Below are 25,970 nucleotides of genomic sequence, written 5' to 3' on the forward strand. Positions count from 1 at the left end.
TCTCTTTCACCCATGGGTTGTATTAGCATTTGCAACAAATCTAGTAAAAATATTTACAACACATACAATATTACAAAGGCATGGGCCATAATGGTAACCCAGACAATCCACAATAAAATTAGCGTTTAGATTTACAGGTTTTTTGCAGCTCAAACCTGACATAACAATGTTCTTTTTCAATCTTTTTCACTCTTGTTCAATTTTCAAATCAGTTCAATCTAGTTGAGCTTGGCCCGGTTGATCCTAAAAGAGCTGACTTGCCTACACTACTGCCACGCTTCTCATGCTAAACTCAAGCAAGTGAAGTCACATGCTTTCTTTCAGCCAATTCCAGACAAAATTGTAGGAGTCACGGAGTCAGCACCAAGATAAGGACATGTTCAGCACAGCATTGTGGGCCGAAGGGCCTGTATTGTGCCGTAGGCACAATATGGATGACAGGAAGTGAACTCTGGATAAAATGTCAGAACAATGAACTCAGAGCCATTTGGTCAGTCAAATGACCATATCCTGAGATATCAGGGGATGGAGTCACTTGGCACTGTCTGTATGCAGGTTGCACAGTCTTCCTGTGACTGGCTGAGTTTCCACTGGATGCTCCAGTTTTCCTCCACATCTTGAAGATATCTGGTTTTTTGGCCAGAATAAATTGTCTCCAGTGCAAGTTGCAGGAGTGTGGGAAGAATAAAAAAAATTGGAACTCACATTGGTGTGAGTGGTGGAATCCGGGGTAGTTGATGGGAATATGGGAGAGTATCGAGGGGATTGTTGTGTAAATGGGCACATAGTGGTTGATGTGGACTCAGTGGGCTTCCATGTTTTGAGCCTCTATGATCTCAATTGGACACTTCTGACTTTTGAACATAAAAGGTAAGCAAATAGTGAATCTAATTTAGATTTAATCTTTGTATACTGTAATTCATTCCCCTTCCTGATTACACACTGCGAGTCAACCAGTGCAATTTAAGCAGAGTCTCTGATCAGACACTTCATTACACAAGCATTTTTCCATTCTCACTACTGCAATTTCCTTCTTGTCTTGGCATCATTTGCGCTGATTGTTCGCTACCAGAATCTATAACAGAAAGTCACAAGATGAGTGAAGATTCTGGACAAAAGTTATAATAAAACAACTCTTGATGGTAAGAAATAATCCGAAATAACGTCCTCACATTACGCATACACACAAAGTCTACACAGGGCCACTGTCCCACAAGAAGGGTAGGGCTTGGAGGGATTAGGCTGATGGCATGAAATTGCAGCTAGATGAGTGGGCACCGTGCTTGCATGGACACAATGGGACAAAGGCCCTATATCCATGCTGAATTACCTTGTGATTCTAAACGAAGTGTTTATCCTGGTCCCTGTGCATTAAAACCATGTTATTTGCCTCAGTGTTCATAAGCTGTGTACATAGATCTACTGATGCCTCTGGACACATTGTCAGTGATGTTCCTGGAATCATTGGGTGTTTCAGGTCTTTCAACATCATATACCCTCCTCCAGGTGACCCAGCTGAGGCTGATCAGACCTCAGCTTGTGTCCAAATGGCTAGCTACTTATGACTTCATGGCTCCCCTCTTTTGAGCCACGATTTGTTCCTGTGGGATTTGAGAATGAAACTAGCAATATCTCCCTTGAGTGTGGTATTTCAGACACGGAAGTAGGGGATGATCTCAATGCAAAGACTGTAATGTTTCCAGTCATTCCACATGCGGTATAGAGCTGGCAGGAAAAGTAACGAGATGGAATCATGAATCATATACAATGGGATGCCACATCCACGCTGGCAAAACCCTACATAGTACAGCATATTGGCATTTTGATACTGACCTGATTTAGATATAGACCCCTTGGATCCTAAACAAAGAAAGATGCACACGTTAGCTGTTGAGAAATGCCACCAACAAAACTTGTTGGCTTGTTTTGAACTTCTTAAAACATTTTCATTTAAAAGTGACCAAAGATAGCTCAACAACAATGGCACATGAATGTGGGATGGTTTGAGAAATGTCTTTGGTCAGTTTATGAAAAGGCATCCTTGAGGACTAATCACATCCAGAACAGATGGTCAGAGGATAAGGGAGGCTGGAGGTGAGAGGGAGCTCCGGGCTGGGGGTGAGAGGGAGCACCGGGCTGCCTGACAGGGGTGAGAGGGAACACTGGGCCACTGGACAGGGGCCAGAGGGAGCACTGGGCCATCAGACTGGAGCAAGAGCAAGAGCCAGTACTGGGCCCCCGGACGGGGACGAGAGCAAGAGCCAGCACTGGGCCCCCGGATGGGGGCAAGAGCGAGAGGCAACACCAGACTGCCAGACAGGGGAAAGGAGGAGTGCTGCACAACACTATCTTGCAATAAGGTTATAAGACTGAACACAGATCTCCCGGCCACTTGTTGCTTCTTTAGGCTGAAAGGCACAATGTCTACATGTACATAGACTGTGTGTGGGTGCAATCCCAATTCAAATACAGTGTCTCAGGGAGCATCTCCTCGCCCTCTGGCTGGATTTTAGCTCCACCCTCTTTATATTTGGTCAGCTAGTGCAGGGGGACACGGGACAGGAAGAGGATGCCTGGTTAACTTGTTCCTTGGGTTGGCCAAGTTAACTATCACTGGATCCTGCAGGTAGATAGCTGAGGGCTCCACCCAGACTGACTGCCTGGCGATCCACCAAGGGTACATTCACACCCAGTTATCCATGCAGAAATAAGATACATTGCACAGAAGGCACCATATAGTTAGTCCAGAAACATACAAGGTATGTCCCCACAGGACATACACTGCATCCTAGATGAGCGTATGAATATTTTAATTCAGTTGATCTTCATCAGTTGTTCTTGTTTAGTGTTTTGTTGCAGAGATGTAGTACTTGAAATACATTTCTTTTTTAAAGAAAATGAGGACGTGCTGCTAGACAAGGAAATGAGAGAGTGCTTGATGGTTAGTGTGGATTTGGAGAATGAGTGGCCTGTCCCTCGTGACAGACTATGGATCATCATCTCTGCAGAACTTCCATACAGTTCTGCAGCCTACAATTTCACTGGTGTCATCTCAGCACATAGGCCAAGAGGTGCTTCGGGTGAATCAAACCATGCACCAACTGTGAGCGACCCATTCATGAGCTTGGCATGAAAACGGAAGTACAGCACTCAGTCTTACCTCTGCATGAGCGTCTGTTGTATATCAACCAGATGCCAGCTCCCAGAGCAGTGATAACTATCGGCAGTAGGATAAGGACAATCAGCAATGTAGATACTCCACTGCCTGGCTCTAATGAAGCAAGGAGAGAATTGTTACCAGATTGCTGTGCTGTGTCTTAGTCCACCTGCACTCTTCCCATGCCTTACACTAGGCTCCCCCTATTCCTTACAAACAGTAGAATAATTGCAGCATAGATGAAGGCCATTCCATATCAGCTCAAAGGAAGGACATTCTGGCCAGTCCCTTGCCGCACAGACTGTGAGGACAGGTTTGAATGAAAGTGCAAAGTAAATTTATTATCAGAGTATATATATTCTACCTGGAGACACCATACACTACATTGAGATTCAATTCCCTGCAGGCATTCACAGTAATACAGTAGAATCAATGAAAAGCTACACACAAAGCCTAGCAAACAACCAACGTACAAAGAAGGCAACAGTAAAAGTAAAAAAGTAAGTAAAGAATAATGAGAACATGAGTTGTACAGTCCTTGGAAGTGAGAGCATAGGTTGTAGAAATAGTTCAGAGTTCGGGTGAATGAAGTGAACCATGCTGGTTCAATAGCCTGATGGGAATAACTGTTTCTGTTCCTGTTGGTTTGGGACCTATAGCTCCTACACCTCCTCCCCAATGGCAGTGGAGAGAAGAGAATATGACCTGAATGGTGGAAGGGGGTGGTGGAGGAGGGGGGGGGGGGGTGGTCCTTGATTATAGATGCTGCTTTCTTGTGGAAGCTCTCCTTGTAGATGTGCACAATGGTGGAAAGGGCTTTGTCTACGATAGACTGTGATATTTCTGGTGCTGTTGGAAACCAGCTCCATCATCAGTACCACTGTGCCTTCCCTTGCGAGCCTGGTGTCTAGCAGTTCAGGGACATCTTTGAACATGTCACAAGAAGCAACCTACCATCCTGATCTCCACATCTGCCCACATATACCAGGCCCCTGACCTTACTACCCAGTCTCAGTCCGGCTGTGGTCTTGGCACTTGAAAACTCCTGGTAGATGGTTGAGAGCTTCAAATTCCTCAGTGCAAACATCTCCAACAATCTGGCCAGGTCCAGGTACGTTACCATCACAGCCGAGAAAACTCACCTGTGCCTCTGCATCTCAAAGTTTAAAAAAGTTCAAAGCAAATTTATTATTAAAGTCATATATGTCACCATATACCACCCTGAGATTCATTTTCTTACATACATTAACAGCATGTACAAAGAAACATAACTGAATCAATGAAAAACTGCAGACAAATTGGACAAAGAAAATAAAACAAAACATTAATAATAATAATAAATAACACTGGACAACAAAGATTTTGCTTCCTGAATACTTTTGGGTGTATCTTATGGATTTCAGACTGCTGATTGTGAAAATCATCATGAAATATCCCTATGACACACCATTTTTTTGATATCGCCTATATTTGTTATTTCAATTCTCAATCCAAGTCAGAATAACTAAGGCCCAGATTAAGGAATGAATTTCTGTTGGCCTACAAATCAAACAGGTCATCAATGACAGGAAATTCAAAGAACTTCAGTGGAACTGGAGAAAATCGTATGGAAGGCATTCAAGAATGCTGCTGAAATTTTTCTTGGGAACTACAGAGCAACAAACTATGTGCGGATGGTTAACAACATGTTTCAAGCAGATGAAACCATGAAGTGCAACATGTCACTAAAGATTCACTTCCTGCATTCCCATTTAGACTTCTTCCCAGCAAATCTTGGCACTGTCAGTGTGGAGCATGTTGAAAGGTTTCAGTAGGACATTGTGGACATCGAGAAATTGTATCAGGGAACTGGAATCCATGAATGGTGGCTGATTATTGCTGGACACTTAAGCACGAAGCCTCAGACACTGAGATCACATGAAAATCATCAACAAACTGAACTACTGCAAAGTGACAGCACAGTTATGCAATTTAACATATTACCATCAATAAAAGTTAATTTCCAGTTTCTCCAAATTCCTCTGTGATACAAATAGTCTGAAACGGTATTTGTGTTTAGCTTCAAGCATAAACAAAAACAAAATTCTGAGGAAGCAACACTTACGAAAAAATAAATAAGCATCTCAGAGACAAAGGAAATTTAGCATGTCCCCATTGACCCTCACCAATTTTTAATTGATGCACCATATCAGGATACATCAGAGCTTTTTTTGGCAACTTGACTACCCAAGACCACAAGAAACTGCAGAGTTGTGAATAGAACCCAGCCTCAACTCCGTTGACTCTGTCCACACTTTCTGCTGCCTCAGGAAAGCAGGCAACATAAGCAAGGACCCATCCCACACCAGTCAGTTTTCTCTTCTCCCCCTCCTACCCAGGTATTTTCCGTTATCCCTCCTCCCACTGAACAGAAGATATAAAAGCCTGAGAGCATATATAACCAGGATCCAGGATAGCTTCTATCAGATCCTTGAAAAGCAGTCCTCTTTTATGCTTGAAGACAGAACCTTGACCTCACAATCCACAGCAACGTCGCCGTTGCATCATACTGGCTACCTGCACTGCACTTTCTATGTTACTCAACCCTATATTCAACATTGTTTTCTTTTTACTACCTTGATGTGCTTATGTACAGAATGATCTTTCTGAAGGGTGCACAAACTAAATGGTTTTCACTATATTTTGGTACATGAACAAGTAATCAGAGGGCGATCTTCTTCACTCAGAGGCGAATGTGGAATGAGCTGCCAGGGGAAGTGGTAGATGGAGGTTCAATTGTAACATTTGAAAGCTTAGATAGGTAGATAGGACTTGGCGGAAGAGTAAGCTGGCATGGACAAGCCAGGCTGAATGGCCTGTTTCTGCCCAGTAATGCTCTATGATTCAATATGACAGTAATAAACCAGTATAAATACTGATATCTTACACCCCACAACACCTTCTCCACCCTTTCACCACATGATTTACTCATCCATGACTTACCCCAGGTGAAATCCACTCCTTCCGGTTGGCTACTGTGCTGCACACGACAGACGTGTTGCCGTCTCTCCCCAGGCTCCAACAGCAAGGACACCTTTATCTGGTAGGTGTTGTCGTGGTTGGGTAAAATGCCAGAGTTTTTGAGTGGGGGAAGAGGCTGGCCATCCCTGAGCCAGGTCACAGTGATGGCCTGTGGGTAAAATCCAGTGGCCAGGCAATGGAGAAAGAGGCTTTCCCCATCTGGAGTCATCTTGGAGTAGACCTTCACATCTGGGACAGCTGTGAGAGAAGACAGTTAGTGTTAGAGATAAACAGCATGGAGACAGGCCCTTTGGCCCAATGTACTGTACATGCTGTGTGAGTATGTGAGTGTGGGAGTGTGAGTGTTGGGGAGGGGGAGGAGAAACAATGTTAGAGAGGGAGTGTGCATGATAGTGAGCAAACAAGAGAGGGCAGGAAAGCAATCGAGTGAGAGAGGGCGAGGAGATCAAGAAAGGGAGTGATTGAGAGTGAGAGAGAGTGATAGGGAGCATTGTAAAGAGAGGGAGCGTGGTACAGAGAGCGAGAGATTTAGAGAGAGAAAGAAACTGCAAAACAGAGAGAACACAAGTGATAATGAGTGTGAGCAAGCAATTGAGAGGGAGAGCGAGCAAGAGAGACAGGCAGTAACAGAGCTGACAAGAGCCACTGCCTCACTGCTCTAAAGAACTGGTTTGATTCTGACCTCCAGCACTGTGTTTATGGAGTCTGCATGTTCTCACTGTGACTGTGTGGGTTTGTGGAATTCTCCTGGTTGCTCTTGTTTTCACCTACATCCCAAAGTCATGCATACTGTTAGGCTGGTCATCAATATTATCCTCTGTGAACTGCCCTCAGTAGTTAGATGAGTGACAGAAGCAGGGTTAGGGTGAAGGACGGAGATAATTGATAGGAACATGGGGAGAATAAAATAGCTTTTCAATACTCAATGGCCAATTTATTAGGTAAAGAGATGTTTCTAATAAAGTGTCCATAGGAGTGGAACCCAGTGGGGTCTTCCGCTGCTGCAGTCCATCCATTTCTAGATTTGATGTGCTGTGCATTCAGAGATGCTGTTCTGCACACTACCATTATAACATGCAGTTATTTGAGTTACTGACACCTTCTTGTCAGCTTTAGCCAGTTGGGTCATTCTCCTCTCTTATTAACGAGGTGTTTTTGCCCACAGAACTGCGTCTCACTGGAATTTGTTTTTTTTTTTGGTTTTTTGCACGATTCTCAGTAAATTCTAGAGACAGTTGTGCATGAATATCCCAAGAGATGAGCACCCCATCTGGCACCAACAATCACTCCACGGTCAAAATTACTTAGATCACATTTACTTCGCATTGACATTTGGTCTGAACAACAACTGAACCTATTGACCATGTCTGTATGCTTTTATGCATTGAGTTCCTGCCACATGATTGGCTGATTAGTTGTTTGCATTAACAAGTAGGTGTACCTGTTCGAGTATACTCCAGCCAAGGTTATGAGGCCTGGTCACACAGTCAGGTTTTGACCAGTGACTTGCTAGAGTATAGGCAGCACAGTCACTGCCTGAGAAAAAGCCAGCAAATATTTACTCACAGGTTCAGCAACCATCAGCGCACCACTTGTTGTAATGTGGATGTTCTTACAATATATTGTGAAACGGTGCTATAACTGGACAGAAAGCATTAACCAATATGACGATATAGCAAGTGCTCTGTGCCCAAATGACACTTCAACAGCAGTACTGAAGACCTGTGTCTCCAGAACTCTTCGTGTCCTTGGCCAAGTTGTTCCAGTCCAGCTAACATCACTGGTATCTACCCAACAATACAACTGTGAGACCATAAGACATATTAGCAGAATTAGTCTATTGAGTCTGTTCCACCGTTCATCATGGCTGATTTATTACCCCCATTCTCGTTACTGTCTCACTATAACCTTTGAAACCCTTACTGATCAAGAACCACTACCACTTTAAATATACCAAAGGTCTTGTCTACACATCTGTTGTTGCAATGAATTCCACAGAAGAAGTTCCACCTCATCCTTCTTCTAATCTAAAGGTGCATCCTTGTATTCGGAGTCTGCGCCCTCTGGTCCTGGACTTCCCCACTATAGGAAACATCTTTCCACATCCTCTCTACCTGGACCTTTCAATATTAGACAGGGTTCAATGAGATTCCCCCTCATTCTTCTAAATTCCAGTGAGAATATTCCCAGAGCCGTCAAACAATATAGATCATTCCCCAGGAGCCTCCTGTTCTCTAAAGTGGGACCAAACAAAGCCAACCAGCTATTACTTCATTAATCCACTCCTGATCATCAACAAAGTGCTGTAGTTGGAAAGGAGACATCAACCGATACAGTTACAACTGGTTCTAATAAGATCTGCCAATGGTGATCACTCGCCAGATCTCACTGTTGCTCAACTTGATTGCTAGACCAAGATTTAGGTCAGCAAGTAACAAAAAAAATGCAGTCCATGGAAAAAAAGCATGATAACTAATTGGATATCTCACTCATAGAGCCAGCATAGGCATGTTGAGCTGAATGGCCTGCTTCTTTGCAGTAGGAATTTATGGATAATTCCTTGCATGCTTAATAATAACTTACATCAAATTTGTCCAATAGGAAAGCACTTGTAAAGTAATGATTGTAGATAATTCTTATTTTGTGAACTACACCACCTAATACTTTCCAAGCAGCATGTATTCAGAATCTTACTCATAGAACAGGACAGCACAGGATCAGGTCCCTTGGCCGACAATATCTGTACTGAATATATGATCCATATCCCTACATTCACTGCATTATCATTTCTCTCTCAGCCACACTTTCATCTGCTTCCACCACTGGCAGCCCGTTCCAGGCATCTACTACCATCGTTGTAAAAAGACATTTTCCATATACTCTCCTGTGCCCTTTACCCCCCTCACCTTAAATACCTCAAAGTCAAAGTTGAAGTTGAGTTTATTGTCATGTGGACAAGGACATGTAAGCACAGGTGCATTGAGCACTTACATGCAGCAGGCACGTGGCATCAGATAAGCATGTCTGGGGATATGATGTCTGTGGTAATTTTAGAATCTTCTGTCAGGTCTCCCTTCAGCATCTGATAATCCAGAGAAAACAGCCCCAGTTTATCCAAACACCTCTTATAGCTCAAGCACTCTAATCCAGACAGTGCCCTGGTGAACCTGTTCTGCACCCTCTCCAAAGCCTCCACAACTATCTTGTAATTTACTCACAGATTAGATGAACACCGATGATGTTTCTACATTCCACAACTCTAAGCAGGTCTGACAGTGCATTCAGAATCAGGTTTTATATCACTAGCATATATGTTGTGGAGTTTGTCGTTGTGGTAGCAGTACATTGCAATACATAGTAAACACAAACTACAAATTACAATAATAAATATATATAAAAAGTTAAGATTAGATAAGTGGTGCAAAAAGTGAGCCAAAAAAGGGGAGAAATGTAATAAGAGAGTGTACATGGGTTCATTGTCCATTCAGAAATCTGATGGCAGAGGGGAAGAATCTGTTCTTGAAACATTGAGTGTGTGTCTTCAGGCTCCTGTATTGCCTCCTCGATGGTAGCAATGAGAGGAGGGCATGTCCTGGGTGATGGGGGTCCTTTTTGATGGATACCAACTTTTGAAGAGGCATTGCCTTTTGAAGGTGTCCTTGATGAAGGGGCGGCTAGTGCCCATGATGGAGCTGGCTAAGTTTGCAACTTGCTGCAGCTTTTTCTGATCCTGTGCAATGGCACCACCATACCAGACGATGATGCAGCCAGAGGTGGAATGTGTACCGCTACCAGGATGACGACAGAAAACACCCTCACAAATAAAATGTAACACTTGACCACTAGATGTTCCATGCTGGGTGAATAGGCTTGAGACAGAACTGCTATGTCTGAACAGCACAATGAAAAGTCTCAGCTATCCTGTCTTCGTGGTGAATAGTGAAACCCACAGGCAGGATGAACCATGTTTCAATGAAGCAAAGTACGCAGAAGTCCCTGATGTCCCTCTAGTACTACAATGTTGCTGTGAGGTCTTCATTTTATTTCCCAAGACCGTACATTCACCAGCAAGATAGGTGGAAGTAGGAGTCTAAGGGCTCCATATCTCAATCATACCTGCAGACCAGCACACCTTCCTATTTTAGGAAAAGGTTCTTCCCCTCTGCCATCAGATTGCTGGAGAGTCCATGAACCCATGAACATCTCACTAATTGTCTGTTTGCTCTGTTAATTCAGTTCATTTCTCATGTAGAATAATTCGCTATGTGTTTGCGGTAACAACAACTTACAGTGGCTGCATTATTAGGTACACTTGTACACCTGCTCGTTAATGCAAAGATCTAATTAGCCAATCATGTGACAGTAAAAGCAGGCAGACATGGAAAAGAGGTTCAGTTGTTCAGACAAAACATAATGGGGAAGAAATGTGATCTAATTGACTGTGACTTGTTGGAATTGTTGGTGCCACATGGTGTGGTTTGGGTGGAATTACTTTTAACTCTTTCCTTACACTAATTAAGTGGTCACTGAGTGTATAACAGCGATAATGAACCTGATCCCAATTCTGACCCTAAAAACAAAGTCCTGGGCATTTCCTCATGACTCATGCTTTTGGTTCCAGTACAAACTAACACCATGGAATTAGTAGGGGCAATGTGGAATGTGCAGGAGGACATTGGCGGCAGGGAACTGATCAGATGTTGAATGGCAGATGTTTAGCCTGACCTACCTTTGCGAGACAGTGTCTGGGCTCCATATTCAAGATACTTCTTGAGCCACTTGACACAGATCTGCTCTGTGTAATGCTTTTTGTAGAGATTGTTGCTGTTGTCACTGTTCCACTTGTCCCTCGTGGAGATCGCGATGGGGGAGGTGGTGACCCAGGTGGCGTGCTCAAGGTCAAAGCTGATTAGGTCTTGGCCATTGAAGGCAAACTGGCGGACCCCACTCACCGTGTGGTTATCAATCAGCTGGCAGCTTGATGTGTACTGCAGGTAGTTCAGCTCTGGAGAAGGAGAAGACTATCAAAACCTGGCCTCAGGTCACACCTACATCTCGTACAACAAAGTGGAACCTCTTTGGGCATGGATGTCCATTAACCATTGTTGTCCATTACACGCTCAGTGTCCAATACCCACTTATTACACTCCCACACAGCCATCCACTCACCATTACACTCCCGCACAGCCATTACACTCACTGTTACACCATGACATTCCCATATGGCCATATACACATTATTACCCACCTATTACATCCCCACATGGCCATCACTCACCATTACCCACACTTTTCACTCTCATACAACCAACCACTCACCGTTATATTTCCATATGGAATCCACTCACAACAGTCCCACACAGCCATTACCCACCCATTACATTTGAATACAGCCATCTACTCACTTTTACCCACTCTTTAAACACCCAGATTACAATCACTCATCATTACCCACCTCTGAACTCCCACACAGCCATTCACTCCCTTTTACATGCTCATTACAGTTCTACACACCCATCTGCTCACCATTACACACTCATTACACATCTACATGGCTATCACTGATCATTATCCACTCATTCTCTCCAACACTGATGTCAACTCATCACTGTCCTCCCATTAGTCCTAACTTTGCAGTCACTGCCATTCCTCATTCTGAGTCAAACATCATTCCTATTCATGACATTCCCAACATGGTTGACTGCTCACCATTACTTAGCCTGGAATGCTTACCCACTGTGCCTGTCCACTTACCATTTCCCAACATTTTCACATCGCTGTCCTCTCTCCATTACACCACTGGGTTGCTCTCCCATTGGGATAGTCCATTCCCATTGAACACTGCAGCACAGAGAAAGGCCCTTTGGCCCACCTAGTCTATGCCAAACTATTATTCTGCATAGCCACATCAACCTGCACCGGCACTATAGCCCTCCATAACCATGCCATCCAGGTATTTATCTAAACTTCACTAATGTTGAAATCAAACCTGCATCCACTGCACATACTGGCAGTGCATTCCACATTCGCAGCCACCCATGTCCACCAGAGTACTTCATCTTTCCCCTTTAGCCTATGATATCTAGTTCTAGTCTCACCCGACCTCAACGGTAAAACCCTGCTTATATTTATCCAATCTATAATACTCATAATTTTGTATACTATCAAATCTCTGCTCATTCTCCTACGGTCCAGGGAATAAAGTCCTAACCTGCTCAACAGTTCCTTATAAGTCCTAAAGTCCGGACGGCATCCTTATAAACTTTCTCTGCACTCTTCCAACGTTAACAATATCTTTCTTGTAGGTACAGGAGGTGACCAGAAATGCACACAATACCCCAAATTTGGCCTCACCAACATCCTATACAACTTCAAATAACATCCCAACTCCTGTACTCAATACTTGGATTTATGAAATCTAATATACCAAAAGCTCTCTTTATGACCCTATCTATCTGTAACGTCACTTTAAAGGAGATATGGATACGTATTAACAATCCCTCTGTACTACCACACTCCTCAGTGGCCTGCTGATCACTGCGTACCGTATGTCCTACCCTAGTTCTCCCAAAGTGCAATACCTCACATTTGTCTACGTTAAATTTATCTGTCACTTTTCAGTCTTTCCTCCCCACCCCCCACCCACCCACCACGGCTGGTCCAGATCCTGCACAAGCTTTGATAGTCTTTCTCACTGTCCATTATGCTCCCAATCTTGGGGTCATCTGTAAATTTGTTAATCCAGTTTAACACATCATCATCCAGATCATTAATAAAGATGAAAATCAGTGGATGCAGCACCGAGCCTTGCGGCACACCTCTAATCACAGGCCTCCAGTCAGAAAGGCAAACACCTACTACAACCCTCTGGCTTCTCTCATGAAGCCAATGTTGCATCCAGTTTACTATCTCAACTTAAGTGAATGAACCTTCTCAATCAACCTCACACATGGCTCCTATACAAACAAAGTGGGTCTGTATACACTGTGAAGCCCGTTCACTTTACAAGCATAATGATGCACGTACCTGTCATGTTTCTGTTGGTTCGTTGAATTGCTATCTGGAGGTTGGCCATGGACAGCTTGTGCCGATTAATTAGCCTCTGGGTCTCCTTCTTCCAGTAGTCATCATCTAGTTCTCCGTTCATCCACGTCTGTCTTGAAATGTCCTTCATAACTCTGTTGTCAAAGTAGGTTATCTGGACATCATCCAAAAGTCCAACATGTACAAACTCAGGAAAATCCTCATCTCCGGTCATCGAGGTGTAAAAATATTGCAGTGTGTGTGTCTCTGCCAAATACAACACAACCACAACTTCATAATGAGATCACATATCATGGTGACACTCCTTCCCATCTCTCTCCTTCCTCACCTTCTGCCCTGCTAGTCATCAGTAATGTGCAGACAAAGCTCAAAAATGAACATATTCAACTTAGTGTTTGAAGTAAATCACTAAAACAGATAGATGGAAGGGAAACAAGTCCAGTTCTAGTTGTCACACTACAGGATACATGTGACCACACTGGAGGGGTGCAAAGAAGAATGGCATATTCTGTTTATAAGGAAAGACTGGAGAGACTGTGTTTGTTTTCCTTGAGGCAGAGTAGGTTGAGGAGGGACCCAAAAGAGGTCGGTCAAATTATGAGAGGCATAGAGTAGATAATGAGAACCTTTTCCCCAAAGTAGACAATGTAGGTTTAAGGAGAGAGGAAGTTGAGAGGGTATCGACGAAAATGTTTTCACCCAGAAGGTGAGGTTCAGGAAGTTATTACCCTTGAACCATCAGGCTCCTACCTCAACACTGAACAGGTTCCATAACCTATGGACTAACTGTCAAAGACTCTATATCTAATTTTCTCTGTATTATTTAATTATTATTATTATTTGGTTTTTTTCTTTTGTATTTGTACATTTTGTCTCTTTTGCACATTGGTTGTTTATAATTGTATATGTGTAGTTTTCCATTAATTATTGTGTTTCTTTTACTGTAAATTCCCTCAAGGAAATGAATCTCAGGGTAGTATATGGAGACATAGTCATGCTTTGATAATAATTTTACTTTGAATTTTGAACTTTGATTGCAATTTGTAAAACACACTTTTAGGTGTGGATAGGTAATCTTAAAGACATAAAAGTGTCTAAATTCAGTAGGCAACAGTAGGTTCTCATGGGTGGGTTAGAGTAGAAAGTAATCAGCTTCAAATTCCTGGCTGTCAATATCTCAGAGATGTTTCATGAGCATGGCACATAAATGAAATCATTAAAAAGGTTTTGTTGTCCATGCGAATGATTCCAGAGGTTTGGAGGGAAGCGAATATCGTCCCCTTGTTCAAAAAAGGTAGTAGGTGTAGTCCGGGTAATTATAGACCAGTGAGCCTTACATCTGTGGTGGGAAAAGATTCTTAGAGATAGGATCTGTGGGCATTTAGAGAATCAGGGTCCCATCAGGGACAGTCAACATGGCTTTGTGAAGGGAAGATCGTGTCTAACAAGCCTGATACAGTTCTTTGAGGAGGTGACCAGGCATATAGATGAGGGCAGTGCAGTGGATGTGATCTACATGGATTTTAGTAAGGCACTTGACTAGGTTCCACACGGTAGACTTATTCAGAAAGTCAGAAGTTATGGGATCCAGGGAAGTTTGGCCAGGTTGATTCAGAATTGGCTTGCTTGCAGAAGGCAGAGGGTCGTGGTGGAGGAAGTACATTCAGATTGGAGGTTTGTGACTAGTGGTGTCCCACAAGGAGCTGTTCTGGAACCTCTACTTCTCGTGACTTTTATTAGTGACCTGGATGTGGGGGTAGAAGTGTGGGTTGGCAAGTTTGCAGATGACACAAAGGTTGGTGGTGTTGTAGATAGTGTAGAAGATTGTCAAAGATTGCAGAGAGACATTGATGGGATGCACAAGTGGGCTGAGAAGTGGCATATGGAGTTCAACCCAGAGAAGTGTGAGGTGGTACACTTTGGAAGGACAAACTCCAAGGCAGGGTACAAAGTAACTCGCAGGATACTTGGTAGTGTGGAGGAGCAGAAGAATCCCTGAAAGCTGCCTCACAGGTAGATAGATAGGGTAGTTAAGAAAGATTATGGGATGTTAGCTTCCATAAATCGAGGGATAGAGTTTAGGAGTTGCGATGTAATGATACTATAAAACTCTAGTTAGGCCACACTTGGAGGACTGTGTCCAGTTCTGGTCGCCTCACTTTAGGAAGGATGTGGAAGCGTTGGAAAGGGTACAGGAGAGATTTACCAGGATGCTGCCTGGTTTAGAGAGTATGGATTATAATCAAAGATTAAGGGAGCTAGGGCTTTACTCTTTGGAGAGAAGGAGGATGAGAGGAGTCATGATAGAGGTGTACAAGATATTAAGAGGAATAGATAGAGTGGATAGCCAACGCCTCTTCCCCAGGGCTCCACTGCTCAGTACAAGAGGACATGGCTTTAAAGTAAGAGGAGGGAAGTTCAAGGAGGATATTAGAGGAAGGTTTTTTACTCAGAGAGTGGTTAGTGCATAGAATGCACTGCCTGAGTCAGTGGTGGAGGCAGATACACTAGTGAAGTTTAAGAGACTACTAGACAGGTATATGGAGGAATTTAAGGTGGGGGGTTATACAGGAGGTAGGGTCTGAGGGTCGGCACAACATTGTGGGCCGAAGGGCCTGTAATGTGCTGTACTATTCTATGTTCTATGTACATCAACATCTCTGCTTTCTGAGAAAGTTAACATTTGCCAAAGCACCAAAAATGAAAACAGACTTCTACAGAAGTACTATAAAGTATCCTGACTGGAGGCCTCATGATTGGTATGGCAATTCCAATGCAAAAGAACACAAGATATGGCAGGGAGTAGTGGACATAGCTTTGCCTAAAATAGACACAGTCCTCCCCTCCACTGACAGTATCTATAGGAGGTGCTGCCCCAAGAAGATAGCATCTATCAGCAGCATCTTTTCAATCTTGGTCATGCCCTCCTCTGGGTGCTGCCATTGGGGAGGAGGTACAGAAGACTGAAATCCCACATCATCAGGTTCAGGATCAGATACTTTGCTACAACCAAGTGGTTCTTGAACTGACTTGCACGACACCAATCTACCTCAGCAATGGTGGTAGACCACCACTAGGCCTACCATGCTTTTATTGTTGATTGTGTTTTTTTTGGAATAATGTCTCCTTTTTGCACATTTTTTTCATTTCTATCCACTGTCATATAGCTTACATATAATTGATCTGTGTGGCTAAGGACTAAATGCCGGCAAATAGAACTACTATAAATGAGGACACAATGATGGTCAGAAGGGACTGTTACTATGCTCTGTGAATGTATGACTCTCTCATTTCAAAATTTGCCTACTTTCTTTTTTTTAAATATCCCAGATGAATCAGCTTCCTCTGGGATAGGGAATTCCAGAGATTATCCATTCTCTCTGAGAGTGTCAATTGTGTCAAAATGCTGTTGATTGATGTCAGAACTGTTTTCAATACAAGGATTCCCCAGATATTGGTTGGAAAATTGTCCATGTTCGTTCCCAATACTTGCCTCTGTAACTGGACCTTGAACTTCCTGATGAAGAGGCCACACATTCCCCCTATTGGCAGCAACATCTCTGATACCATCACACCAAGCACTAGAACTCCCCAGGGCTGTACTTTCAACCTACTGCTGCTCATAACACTAACACACAACTGCATTGCCAGATCCATTCTAACTACATCATTAGGTTCACTGACAATGCAACAGTGGTTGTCCTCATAAACAACAATGATGGAACAGCGGGGAGGAGGTAGTGTCGCTTGTGGACAGGTGTAAATATAGCAACATAAATCTCAATGTTGACAATGATGATGTTGGACTTCAAGAAGATGCAGGCTGACAACTTCATACTGCACATAAGGGCTTCTTTGCGGAGAGAGTCAGAAGCACCAAGTTTCTTGGAGTGCACATGACTGGAGTTCTCCTACCTCCCCACCTTCCCTACATTGACCCCCCCCCCTCCTCAATTTCACCACCTTCTACCGAAACACCAAGAAGAGTGTCCTAATCAGCTGAATTACCATCTGGTATAGTAACATTATAATGTCTTACATAAACATGCACATCAATCTTCACACCATGCCACTCAGGGATTGTGCTAACATTATTTTGCGACTTTATGTGCTGGATCAGATGATCCAGGGACAGCATAGTGGTTAGCACAATGTTTTACAGTAGCAGCAACCCAAATTCAATCTCCACTGCTGCCAGTAAGGGATTTGTACGTTCTCCCCCTGACATCCAGTGGGGGCAGGGGGGCAGGGTGTTGGATCTTGGACTAGTGTAGATGAATGCTTGATGGCCAGCCTGTTTCTGTAATGTGTCTCAATGTGAATAAAATGGAGTGTAGGGAAAGTGGAAAGCACATTAATGCCTCTGCGTCCACCTTGGCCCTGAGAACATTTTCTTTTACTCATCGACAGGAGAGACATTATTTATTGGCCCTTCATTATTGCCCTGTTGAAGGTGACAATGAACCATCTTCTTCGATCTGTTGGAGTCCTTCTGGTGACAGTTCTACAATAATAAGCCACTGGAGTGGGGTACCGTATGCCAGGACTTACATCCAATGAACATGCAGGAGTGGCAATATATTTCCAACTCTGGATGGTGGGAGGAACCTGCAGGTAGTAGTGTTCCCATGCCAATTATGCTTTTGACCCTCCTGGTGGTGGTCATAAGTTTTTGGTGAGGGACTGTGATGGATTTCATAGATGGTACAAACTGCAGCTACCATCCACTCATGAATAAGGAGTGAATGTTCAGGGTGGTGGATTTGACATCCAGCAAAATGAAGAGTACACGCTAGCACCCATGGCATGTGTAATCTGACTGGATTCATTGTCCTAGCAGCAGCGAGGCCCAGGGGAGACCTGATACAAAACTGGTACACAAATAATACAGATCGTAGGAAACCAAAGGGCTGAGGTATAAGGAAAAGGTAAGACTGGATTTGGGGAACTCAATTTTTATCCAGAGGGTGGTTGGATTCTGTAACAAACAGTCAGAGAGGGTGGTGGACCAGAGACTCTCACAACACTGAAGCATCTGAGTGAGCACTTAAATCACTAATGCACAGAAGCTGTAGATGAAACGCTAGTAAATGGAGTTACTATGGAAAGGTATTCAATAGTCAACATGTATATGGTGAACTGAAGGCAATTTCTGCGCTATGTAATTCTGGAAGCTGTTAAGGGAGATGGTTTAGAGTCATAGAGCACTACAGCACAGAAACAGGCCATTTGGCCCATCCAGTATATGCCAGCCTGGTCTTTTGCCTAGGACCATCTAACAGCATCCTGACCATAACCACCTGTACCTCTCATCGATATACAGTACCAATCCAAACTTCTCTTTAATGTTACAATCAAAATTGCATATACCACTTCTGCCATCAGCTTGTTCCACACCCACAGCACTCTCTAAGTGAAGAAGTTCCTCCACTGATTATTGTCAGAGATGATTCTTTCTTGATGCAATCAGCCATTTCCCACAGCTTCATACCATGAACACTAGAGCAGCACAATGATTCAGTGCTTGATACTTGCACTGCTCTTCTTGCTGAATCATTGTGCCATTATAAAGTTGCACCATAGCAGGCATCGTATTCAGACACAACCAAGGGAAAATCTGCAGATGCTGTTGGAACTCAGTAGGCCAGGCCGCAGCTACGGAAAAGAGTGCAGTCAAAGTTTCGAGCAGAGATCCTTCAGCAGGACTGGCAAGAAAAATCTGAGGAGTTTATTTAAAAGGTGGGGGGAGGACAGAGAGAAACACAAGGTGATGGGTGAAACCTGAAAAGGGAGGGATGAAGTTAGGAGCTGGGAAGTTAATTGGTAAAAGAGATAGAAGGCCACAGAGAAACAAAGAAGGGGAGGAGCTCCCGAGTGAGGCAATGGGTGGGCAAGGAGGTAAGGTGAGGAAGGGAAAAGGGGGTGGGGACTGGTGAAGGAGGGGGCAGGCATTACTGGAAGGTCGAGAATTCCTGTATATTGTAACCTGACATAGATTGGGAGACCGCTTCACTGAGCACCTGTGCTCTGTCCTCCACAAAAGCAGGACCTCCCCAGTGGCCACCCATTTTAATTCCACTTCCCATTCCCATAATTCATGATTAGGCCACACTTAGGTTGGAAGAACAGCACCTTAAGTTCCATCTGCACGGCCTCCAACCTGATGGCATGAACATCGATTTCTCGAACTTCCATAAAAAAAGATTGAAAATGAAATACTTTCTCGAACTTCCAGTACTGCCCTGCCTTCAATATTCCCCATCCCCTTTCTCTTTTCTGTCTCTCACCTTATCTCCTTGCCCACCCATCACCTCCCTCTGCTGCCCCCCCCACCTTTTCTTTCTTCCATGGCCTTCTGTCCTTTTTTATCCTACTTCCACCTCCCCCAACCCTTTATCTCTTTTACCTATCACCTTGTGTTTCTCTCTCCTCTCATCCCACCTTTTAAATCTTATCCTCAGCATTTTCACTCTAGTCCTGCTGAAGTGCCTCAGCCCAAAACATTGACTGTGCTCTTTTCCGTAGATGCTGCCTGGCCTGCTGAGTTCCTCCAGCATTTTGTGTGTGATCACAGATTGCAACCACTCTGCCAAAGACCACAAGAGTCATTACACTATTAATGGCAAGACTCCTAGCAGTGTTGATGTACAGAGGGAGCTTGGGTTCCATGTCTATAGCTCCCGGAAAGGGGTAACACAGGTTGATATGTTGGTAAAGAAAGCGTATTCATGCTTGCCTTCATTAGTGGAATTTCTGAGGTCAAGTGTCAGGAAGTTATGTTGCAGCTTTATAAAACTCTGGTTATTTGGAATATTTCATTCAGTTCTGGCTGCCCCATTACAAGAAGGATGAGAATGCTTTGGAGCAAGTGCAGTGGAGGTTCACCAAGATGCTGATTGTATCCGCGGGCATCTGTTGTACAGAGAGTTTGATCAAACTTGTGCTGTTTTATTCTCTGCAGTTGCAGAGGCTGTGGTGTGTCCATAACTATAAAAAAAATGTCCAGGTATGACTTATGGAAGACTATTAGAAGGGCAAAAAAAACCCAACTTTCATTGAGGTTAGAGATGCAATTGGATGCACTTCAGCCTGATAGAGCTTGCAGGCCATTGCTTAAAAAGTGAAACCTAATATCATGTATGACTGTGCATTCCACTCCCAGATCAGCTCAATGCCTTTATTCATGCTTTCAATGGGAGAATAAAACTACACCTGTGTGGATCCCTGCAGCATCTGATGACCCTGTCATCTCTGTCTTGGAAATCTTTCAAGAGGGTGAACTCTCACAAGGCATCAGACCCCAGTGGTGTACCTGGTAGAGCTCTGAAAACTTGTGCCAACTAGCTGGTGAGAGTATTCAAAGACATTTTCAATCTCTCATTACTGCAGGCAGAGGTTCACACCGGCTTCAAAAGGGTGACAATCATACCAGTGCTCAAGAACAGCAGGGTAAGCTGCCTCAAAAGCTATCATCCAGTGGCACTCACATCTACTGTGATAAAGTGCTTTGAGGGTTTGGTCATGGCTAGAATCAACTGCTGCCTTTGCAAGGACCTGGACCTGCTGCAATAGGTCTACAGTGATGCAATCTCACCGGCTCTCTGCTCGGACTTGACTACAGTTTAGTATTCAACAGAATCATACCCTCAGTTCTAACCAACAAGTTCCAAAACCTGGGCCTCTGTACCTCCTTCTGCATCTGTATCCTTGAGTTCCTATGAGGATCAGAAGTAGCATTTCACCCATGATTGTGTGCTCAGGCACAGCTCAAACCCATCTATAAATCTGCAGACAGCACAAATATTGTTGGAAGGATTTCAGCTGGTGACAAGGAGTGAGACAGATCAGTTGGTAGAGTGGAGTCACAGTAACAAACTTGCACTCAAAGGTACTAAGACCAAGGAACTAAATGTGAACTTCCGGAGGGGTAACAGAGGGAACAAACACCAGTCCTCTGTGAGGGATCAGAAGTGGAAAGGGCAAGCAGTGTCAAGTTCCTGTGTGTCAACATCTCTGAGGATCTATCCTATGCCTAAAATATTGATGCAATTACAAAGGCACGACAGTGGCTATATTTCATTAGGAGTTTGAGGAGAATCAGAATCGGAATCAGGTTTAATATCGCTGGCATATGTCGTGAAATTGGTTAACTTTGCCACAGAGTACAATACATATATATATATATATATATATAAATTAAATAAGTAGTGCAAAAAGAAAAGTGGTGAAATAGTGTTCATGGATTCAATATCCATTCAGAAATTGGATGGGAAGAAACTGTTCCTGAATCACTGAGTGTGTGCCCTCAGACTTCTGTACAATAAGAAGAGGACATGTCCTGCGTGATGGGGGTCCTTAATGATAGCACTGGTATGTCACCAAAGACACTCACAAATTTCTACAGATGTATCTCGGAGAGCATTCTAACCTGTTGCCTCATCATCTGGTATGGCGGCTCCACTGCGCAGGATCGATAAAAGCTGCAGAAAGTTGCAAACTCAGCCTGCTCCATTGTGGTCAGTAGACTCCCCTGCATCCAGAATACCTTCAAAAGTGATGACTCAAGAAGGCTACATCCATCATTATCCCATCACATGCCTTCTCTCATGGCTACCATCAAGGATGAGGTACAGGAGCCTGAAGGCACACACTGAATGTTTCCAGAACAGCTTCTCCTCTGCCATCAGATTTCTGAATGGACAATGAGTCCACAAACACTACCACAGTCATTTTTCCCTAACTTTTTCCACTACTAATCTTATATTTATACACTTATTATTGTGATTTATAGTTTTATTATTATGTATTGCTGCTGCAAAACTACAAATTTCATGACATATGCCAGTGATATTAAACTTGTTTCTGATAAAATTATGAGGGGCATAGATACAGGAAGCACCCAGTATCTTTATTGCTAAAATGTCTAATACTAGAGGGCATACATTTAAGCTGGGAGTGAGGGTAAATTCAAAGGAGATGTGCAAGGCAAGTTTATTCAGACAGTAGGGATGAATTTAGTAAAGCTCTTAATTACCAATTTAATTACTTCACAACATTGTAGGCCAAAGGATCTATTCCCGTAATGTTCTAAATTGCAGGGAGCTGAGGACACAGCATAGTCCATCACTCTGTTTAAATTTCCCCCTACCTCAGGAAAGCAGACAACATACCCCTTGCACCCAGATCATTTTTTGGTTCTCCCCACTCCTACTGGGAGAAGATTCAAAACTTGAAAACAGGAACCAGCTGCTTTAAGGACTGCTTTGGTCCAGCTGTCAGAAAGCTCTTGAATAGACCTGTAGTTTAATACATTTGAACCATCGACCTTACAGCCTACATTGTTATGGCACTTGCACCTTATTCTCTGAAAATATTATACAATAATCTGCATTATTTTATTCCTCTTCTCTTTGTTCTACTCTGATTTACTTATGTTTTGAAATTATCTACAATAACAACACACATAACAAAGTTTCCCACCGCATCTTGGTACAGCTCCAATATCATATACAAGTTCACTAAGGATACCACTGTTGTGGGCAGTATCAAAGCTGGTGATGAACCTGATACAGTGGGGAGATTGAAAATTTGGCTGAGTGGTGTAATAACTGAACCTCTCACTCAATGTCAATAATTCCAAGGCACTGATTGTGGACTTCAGGAGAGGGAAACCCCAGGTTCATGAGCCAGCAATCATGGAGGACCAGAGGTGAAGACGGTCAGTAACTTTAAATTCCTGTGAATCACTATATCAGGGGACCTGTCCTGGACCCATCATTGAAATATTATTGTAAAGAAAGCACTTCCTCATGAATCTGCGGAGATTCAGCATGTCATCAAAAACCTTGGCAAACTTCTATAGATGTGTGGTGGAAAGTGTGCAGACTGGCTGCATTATGATCTGGTGTGGGAACACCAATGCCTTTCAGCTGAAGATCTACAAAAGGTGGATTCAGCAAGTAAAACCCACCCAACCATTAAGCACATCTACATGAAACATTGCCATACAAAAGCTGCATCTATCAACATCATCCTCACCACCCAGGCCATGCTCTTTTCTTGCTGCTGCCATCAAGTAGAAGGTATAAGTGCCTCAGGACTCTCACCACCCAGTTCAAGAACAGTTACCACCATTACCTCAATCATCAGGCTCTTGAAAAGGGGCCATTCTACACCCATTCTATCTCTGGTGTTCCCACAACAGACTATCTCACTTTAAAGACTCTTAAACTTGTTATTTCATGCTTGTTATTCATTGCTATCTATTTATGTTTGTACTTGCACAGTTTGTTGTTCATTGATCCCATTTACAGTTACAGTTTTATAGATTTGCTGCAGGAAAGTAATCTCCCGGTTGTATGTGGTGCTATGTATGTACTCTGATAATAAATTTTACTTTGAACTTTGAATATCTGACAATCATTTTTAGAGGCCTGCAGACGAGAAGGACTTAGAAGGAAGCAGAAAAATTATCAGGGGGTTGAGACATTAGATCTGGGACAGAATCAAGGACTTAAAGTGGATTAGGCTGAACAAACACGGAAGGTCAGCGTTGAACCTGGGCCGATTTAAAGAGCAATGTCACCATTTGCAGCACCCCCACGTCCTTCAAGCCACAGCTTTTTTTTTTAAAATACTTGTGCCCTGAGGCAAATCGACTGCAGTGATCCAAACACGGAGTTCCATAAAGTTGTGGAGCTAGAGGGGGGATAACGGGGTTGATTCCACCCTTCCGGGAAAGAGCAGAGACACGGACAATCCTCGACAACAGGGGGCATAACAAGCACACTGTGTGCTGCATGTTTGATGGGCCATGACACAACGACAATGGAACTCAGCCTTTCTGGAGGAGCGCAGATCACACCTATTCCTATTTAAAACGAATCACTGTAACGTCTGCTCCCCGTTTACGACCTCCCCGGTTCTGTAAGTATGCGCCCTATTGTTAGGAAAGTTAAAGAGGGATCCTTCACTGGAGTCTTTTTTCGGGCAAGAATTAAATATCACCCTTTTCAAACCCTAATCATAGTCTAAGATTATCAACGAAGTGTTTCCCGGGACAGCAATGGAGGCAAAGATGATAAAACCGCCACTTACCTGGGCAAACCGAACGAATAGAAAGACACAGGGCGCACAGTATCAGCAACATCCCCCAAACTTAATGCCCGGGCGGGACACAGAATAAAATTGTATAAAAATTAAAATGAAAACCGACAAATTTATCCACATCGCCCTACTGCTTCATTTCCGGGTTCTCGGTCCAAAGCTTGTTTTAAAAAAAACAAAGCGTTTCCTATACAAACAGCCAATTAGAGGCTTAAGGAGATCTGATCACCAGTTACCAGGCAGTCTTGACGCGCACAGTTTGAGAAACAGAAACTAACAGAAAGGCGCGGCAACATATTGTTGGATTAGAAGGTACTGGCTATAAGAAGTTAGAATCCAGTTTTTTTTTGTCTCGGGCCTCGGATGTTGAGGGGCAGCCTGATAGAAGTGTATGAAATTATGCGAGGGATTATACAATACACATAGACCTTTTGCCAAGACCTATGATTGTTTTTGAACTTTATTAACGTTTAGTAATATGCTGACAGCGCTTGGAAGATGGTTCAGGATTAAGGTACAACTGCCCAGGGTTTTAATGAGTCTATATGATACAATTTTCCTCGATGTTCTGTACTGAATTAATTAGCTGCACCACTAATAAAGGGGCGAGGCTGTTCGAAAGTAGGGTTTGTGATTTAATTTTTTTACTCTGTTCTCTTCCCCGCTGATATATCACAAATAAATGCAGGGAATCCCAGCTATTTTCTCAACTCATTTTTGTCCTTTAAGACACAAAATGCTGGCAGAACTCCGCAGGCCAGACAGCATATGTGGGAGGAGGTAGTGACGACGTTTCGGGCCGAAACTCTTCATCAGGAGTGAAGTAACATGGGATGGTCGAAGGGGGATAAGAAGTGGGGGGAGGGATGAAGTAGAGATCTGGGTAGTGATAGGCTGGAGGGAAATTGGCTAGGGGGAAGGTGGAGAATTATGGGAAATAAAAGAGAAAGAAAGGTAGGGCTGGGGAAGAGAGAAAGAAAACCAGACTAAAATTATAGATAGGGATGGGGTAAGGGGGGGGGGGGGGCAGGGGTATCAACGGAGGTCTGTGAGGTAGGCTATTTACAACCAAATTCATGGAATGGTGAACGTATGGAATTATCTGTCACAGTTGGCAATGATGAGTAATGCTGAATATACTTCAGTCATAGAGAATCAAACTGATCTTTTTCACACTGACTTTCAACCAATTACGTTTGCGGATGATATCAAATGTAGTGTACAGTGAAGAGGATTATCTAAGATTACAATAGATCCAGATCAATTCACACAGAGAGTGATGGGAGCGTGGAATACACAGCCAGTGAAGGTGACGATAAAGTAAGGCAGGACTTACACATTAAATGCTGATGCTTGGAGAATGAAGAAGGTAAAGTCCAGGGGTACAGGTATGTTGTTATCTAAAAGTGCAGACACAGGTAGTCAGGTGTTGTAGTTTGCTTTATCAGTCAGGGCACTGAGTACAGGAGCTCGGGTGCCATGTTACAACTGAATAAGTTATCGGTGAGACCTCACTTGGAGTACAGTGTGCATTTCTGGTTGCCTAGCTGGAAACGGTACAGTAAAGATTCACAAGGATGTTGCCGGGAATGGAGGGCTTGCGTTATAAGGAGATGCAGGATAGGCTAAGACGTTTTCCACT

The 25,970-nt window shown here is 43.4% G+C and overlaps 1 protein-coding gene across 1 annotated transcript; it reads right to left on the bottom strand.

Moving 5' to 3' along the window:
• LOC132394466 (class I histocompatibility antigen, F10 alpha chain-like) lies at positions 1 to 24,506 on the bottom strand. Its single transcript, XM_059970660.1, has 7 exons — positions 24,320 to 24,506; positions 13,205 to 13,468; positions 10,908 to 11,183; positions 6,140 to 6,415; positions 3,161 to 3,271; positions 1,834 to 1,860; positions 1 to 1,075 (listed from the first exon to the last, which is right to left on the bottom strand). The coding sequence occupies exons 1-7, from the start codon at positions 24,369 to 24,371 to the stop codon at positions 993 to 995; spliced, it is 1,089 nt and encodes a 362-aa protein (XP_059826643.1). The 5' UTR covers positions 24,372 to 24,506; the 3' UTR covers positions 1 to 992.
• Positions 24,507 to 25,970: the final 1,464 nt, after the last annotated feature.

The sequence above is a fragment of the Hypanus sabinus genome, chromosome 5, assembly GCF_030144855.1.
Source record: "Hypanus sabinus isolate sHypSab1 chromosome 5, sHypSab1.hap1, whole genome shotgun sequence".
NCBI classification, from domain to species: Eukaryota; Metazoa; Chordata; class Chondrichthyes; order Myliobatiformes; family Dasyatidae; genus Hypanus; species Hypanus sabinus.

Excerpts from the sequence above, each read along its gene's own strand:
- LOC132394466 (XM_059970660.1), bottom strand. The coding sequence starts at position 24,371 with ATGTTGCTGATACTGTGCGCCCTGTGTCTTTCTATTCGTTCGGTTTGC. Across the intron at positions 6,416-10,907 it reads CCAGACACTGTCTCGCAAAG|CTGTCCCAGATGTGAAGGTC; the intron begins GTAGGTCAGGCT and ends CTTCTCTCACAG. Across the intron at positions 1,861-3,160 it reads CAACAGACGCTCATGCAGAG|GATCCAAGGGGTCTATATCT; the intron begins GTAAGACTGAGT and ends TTCTTTGTTTAG.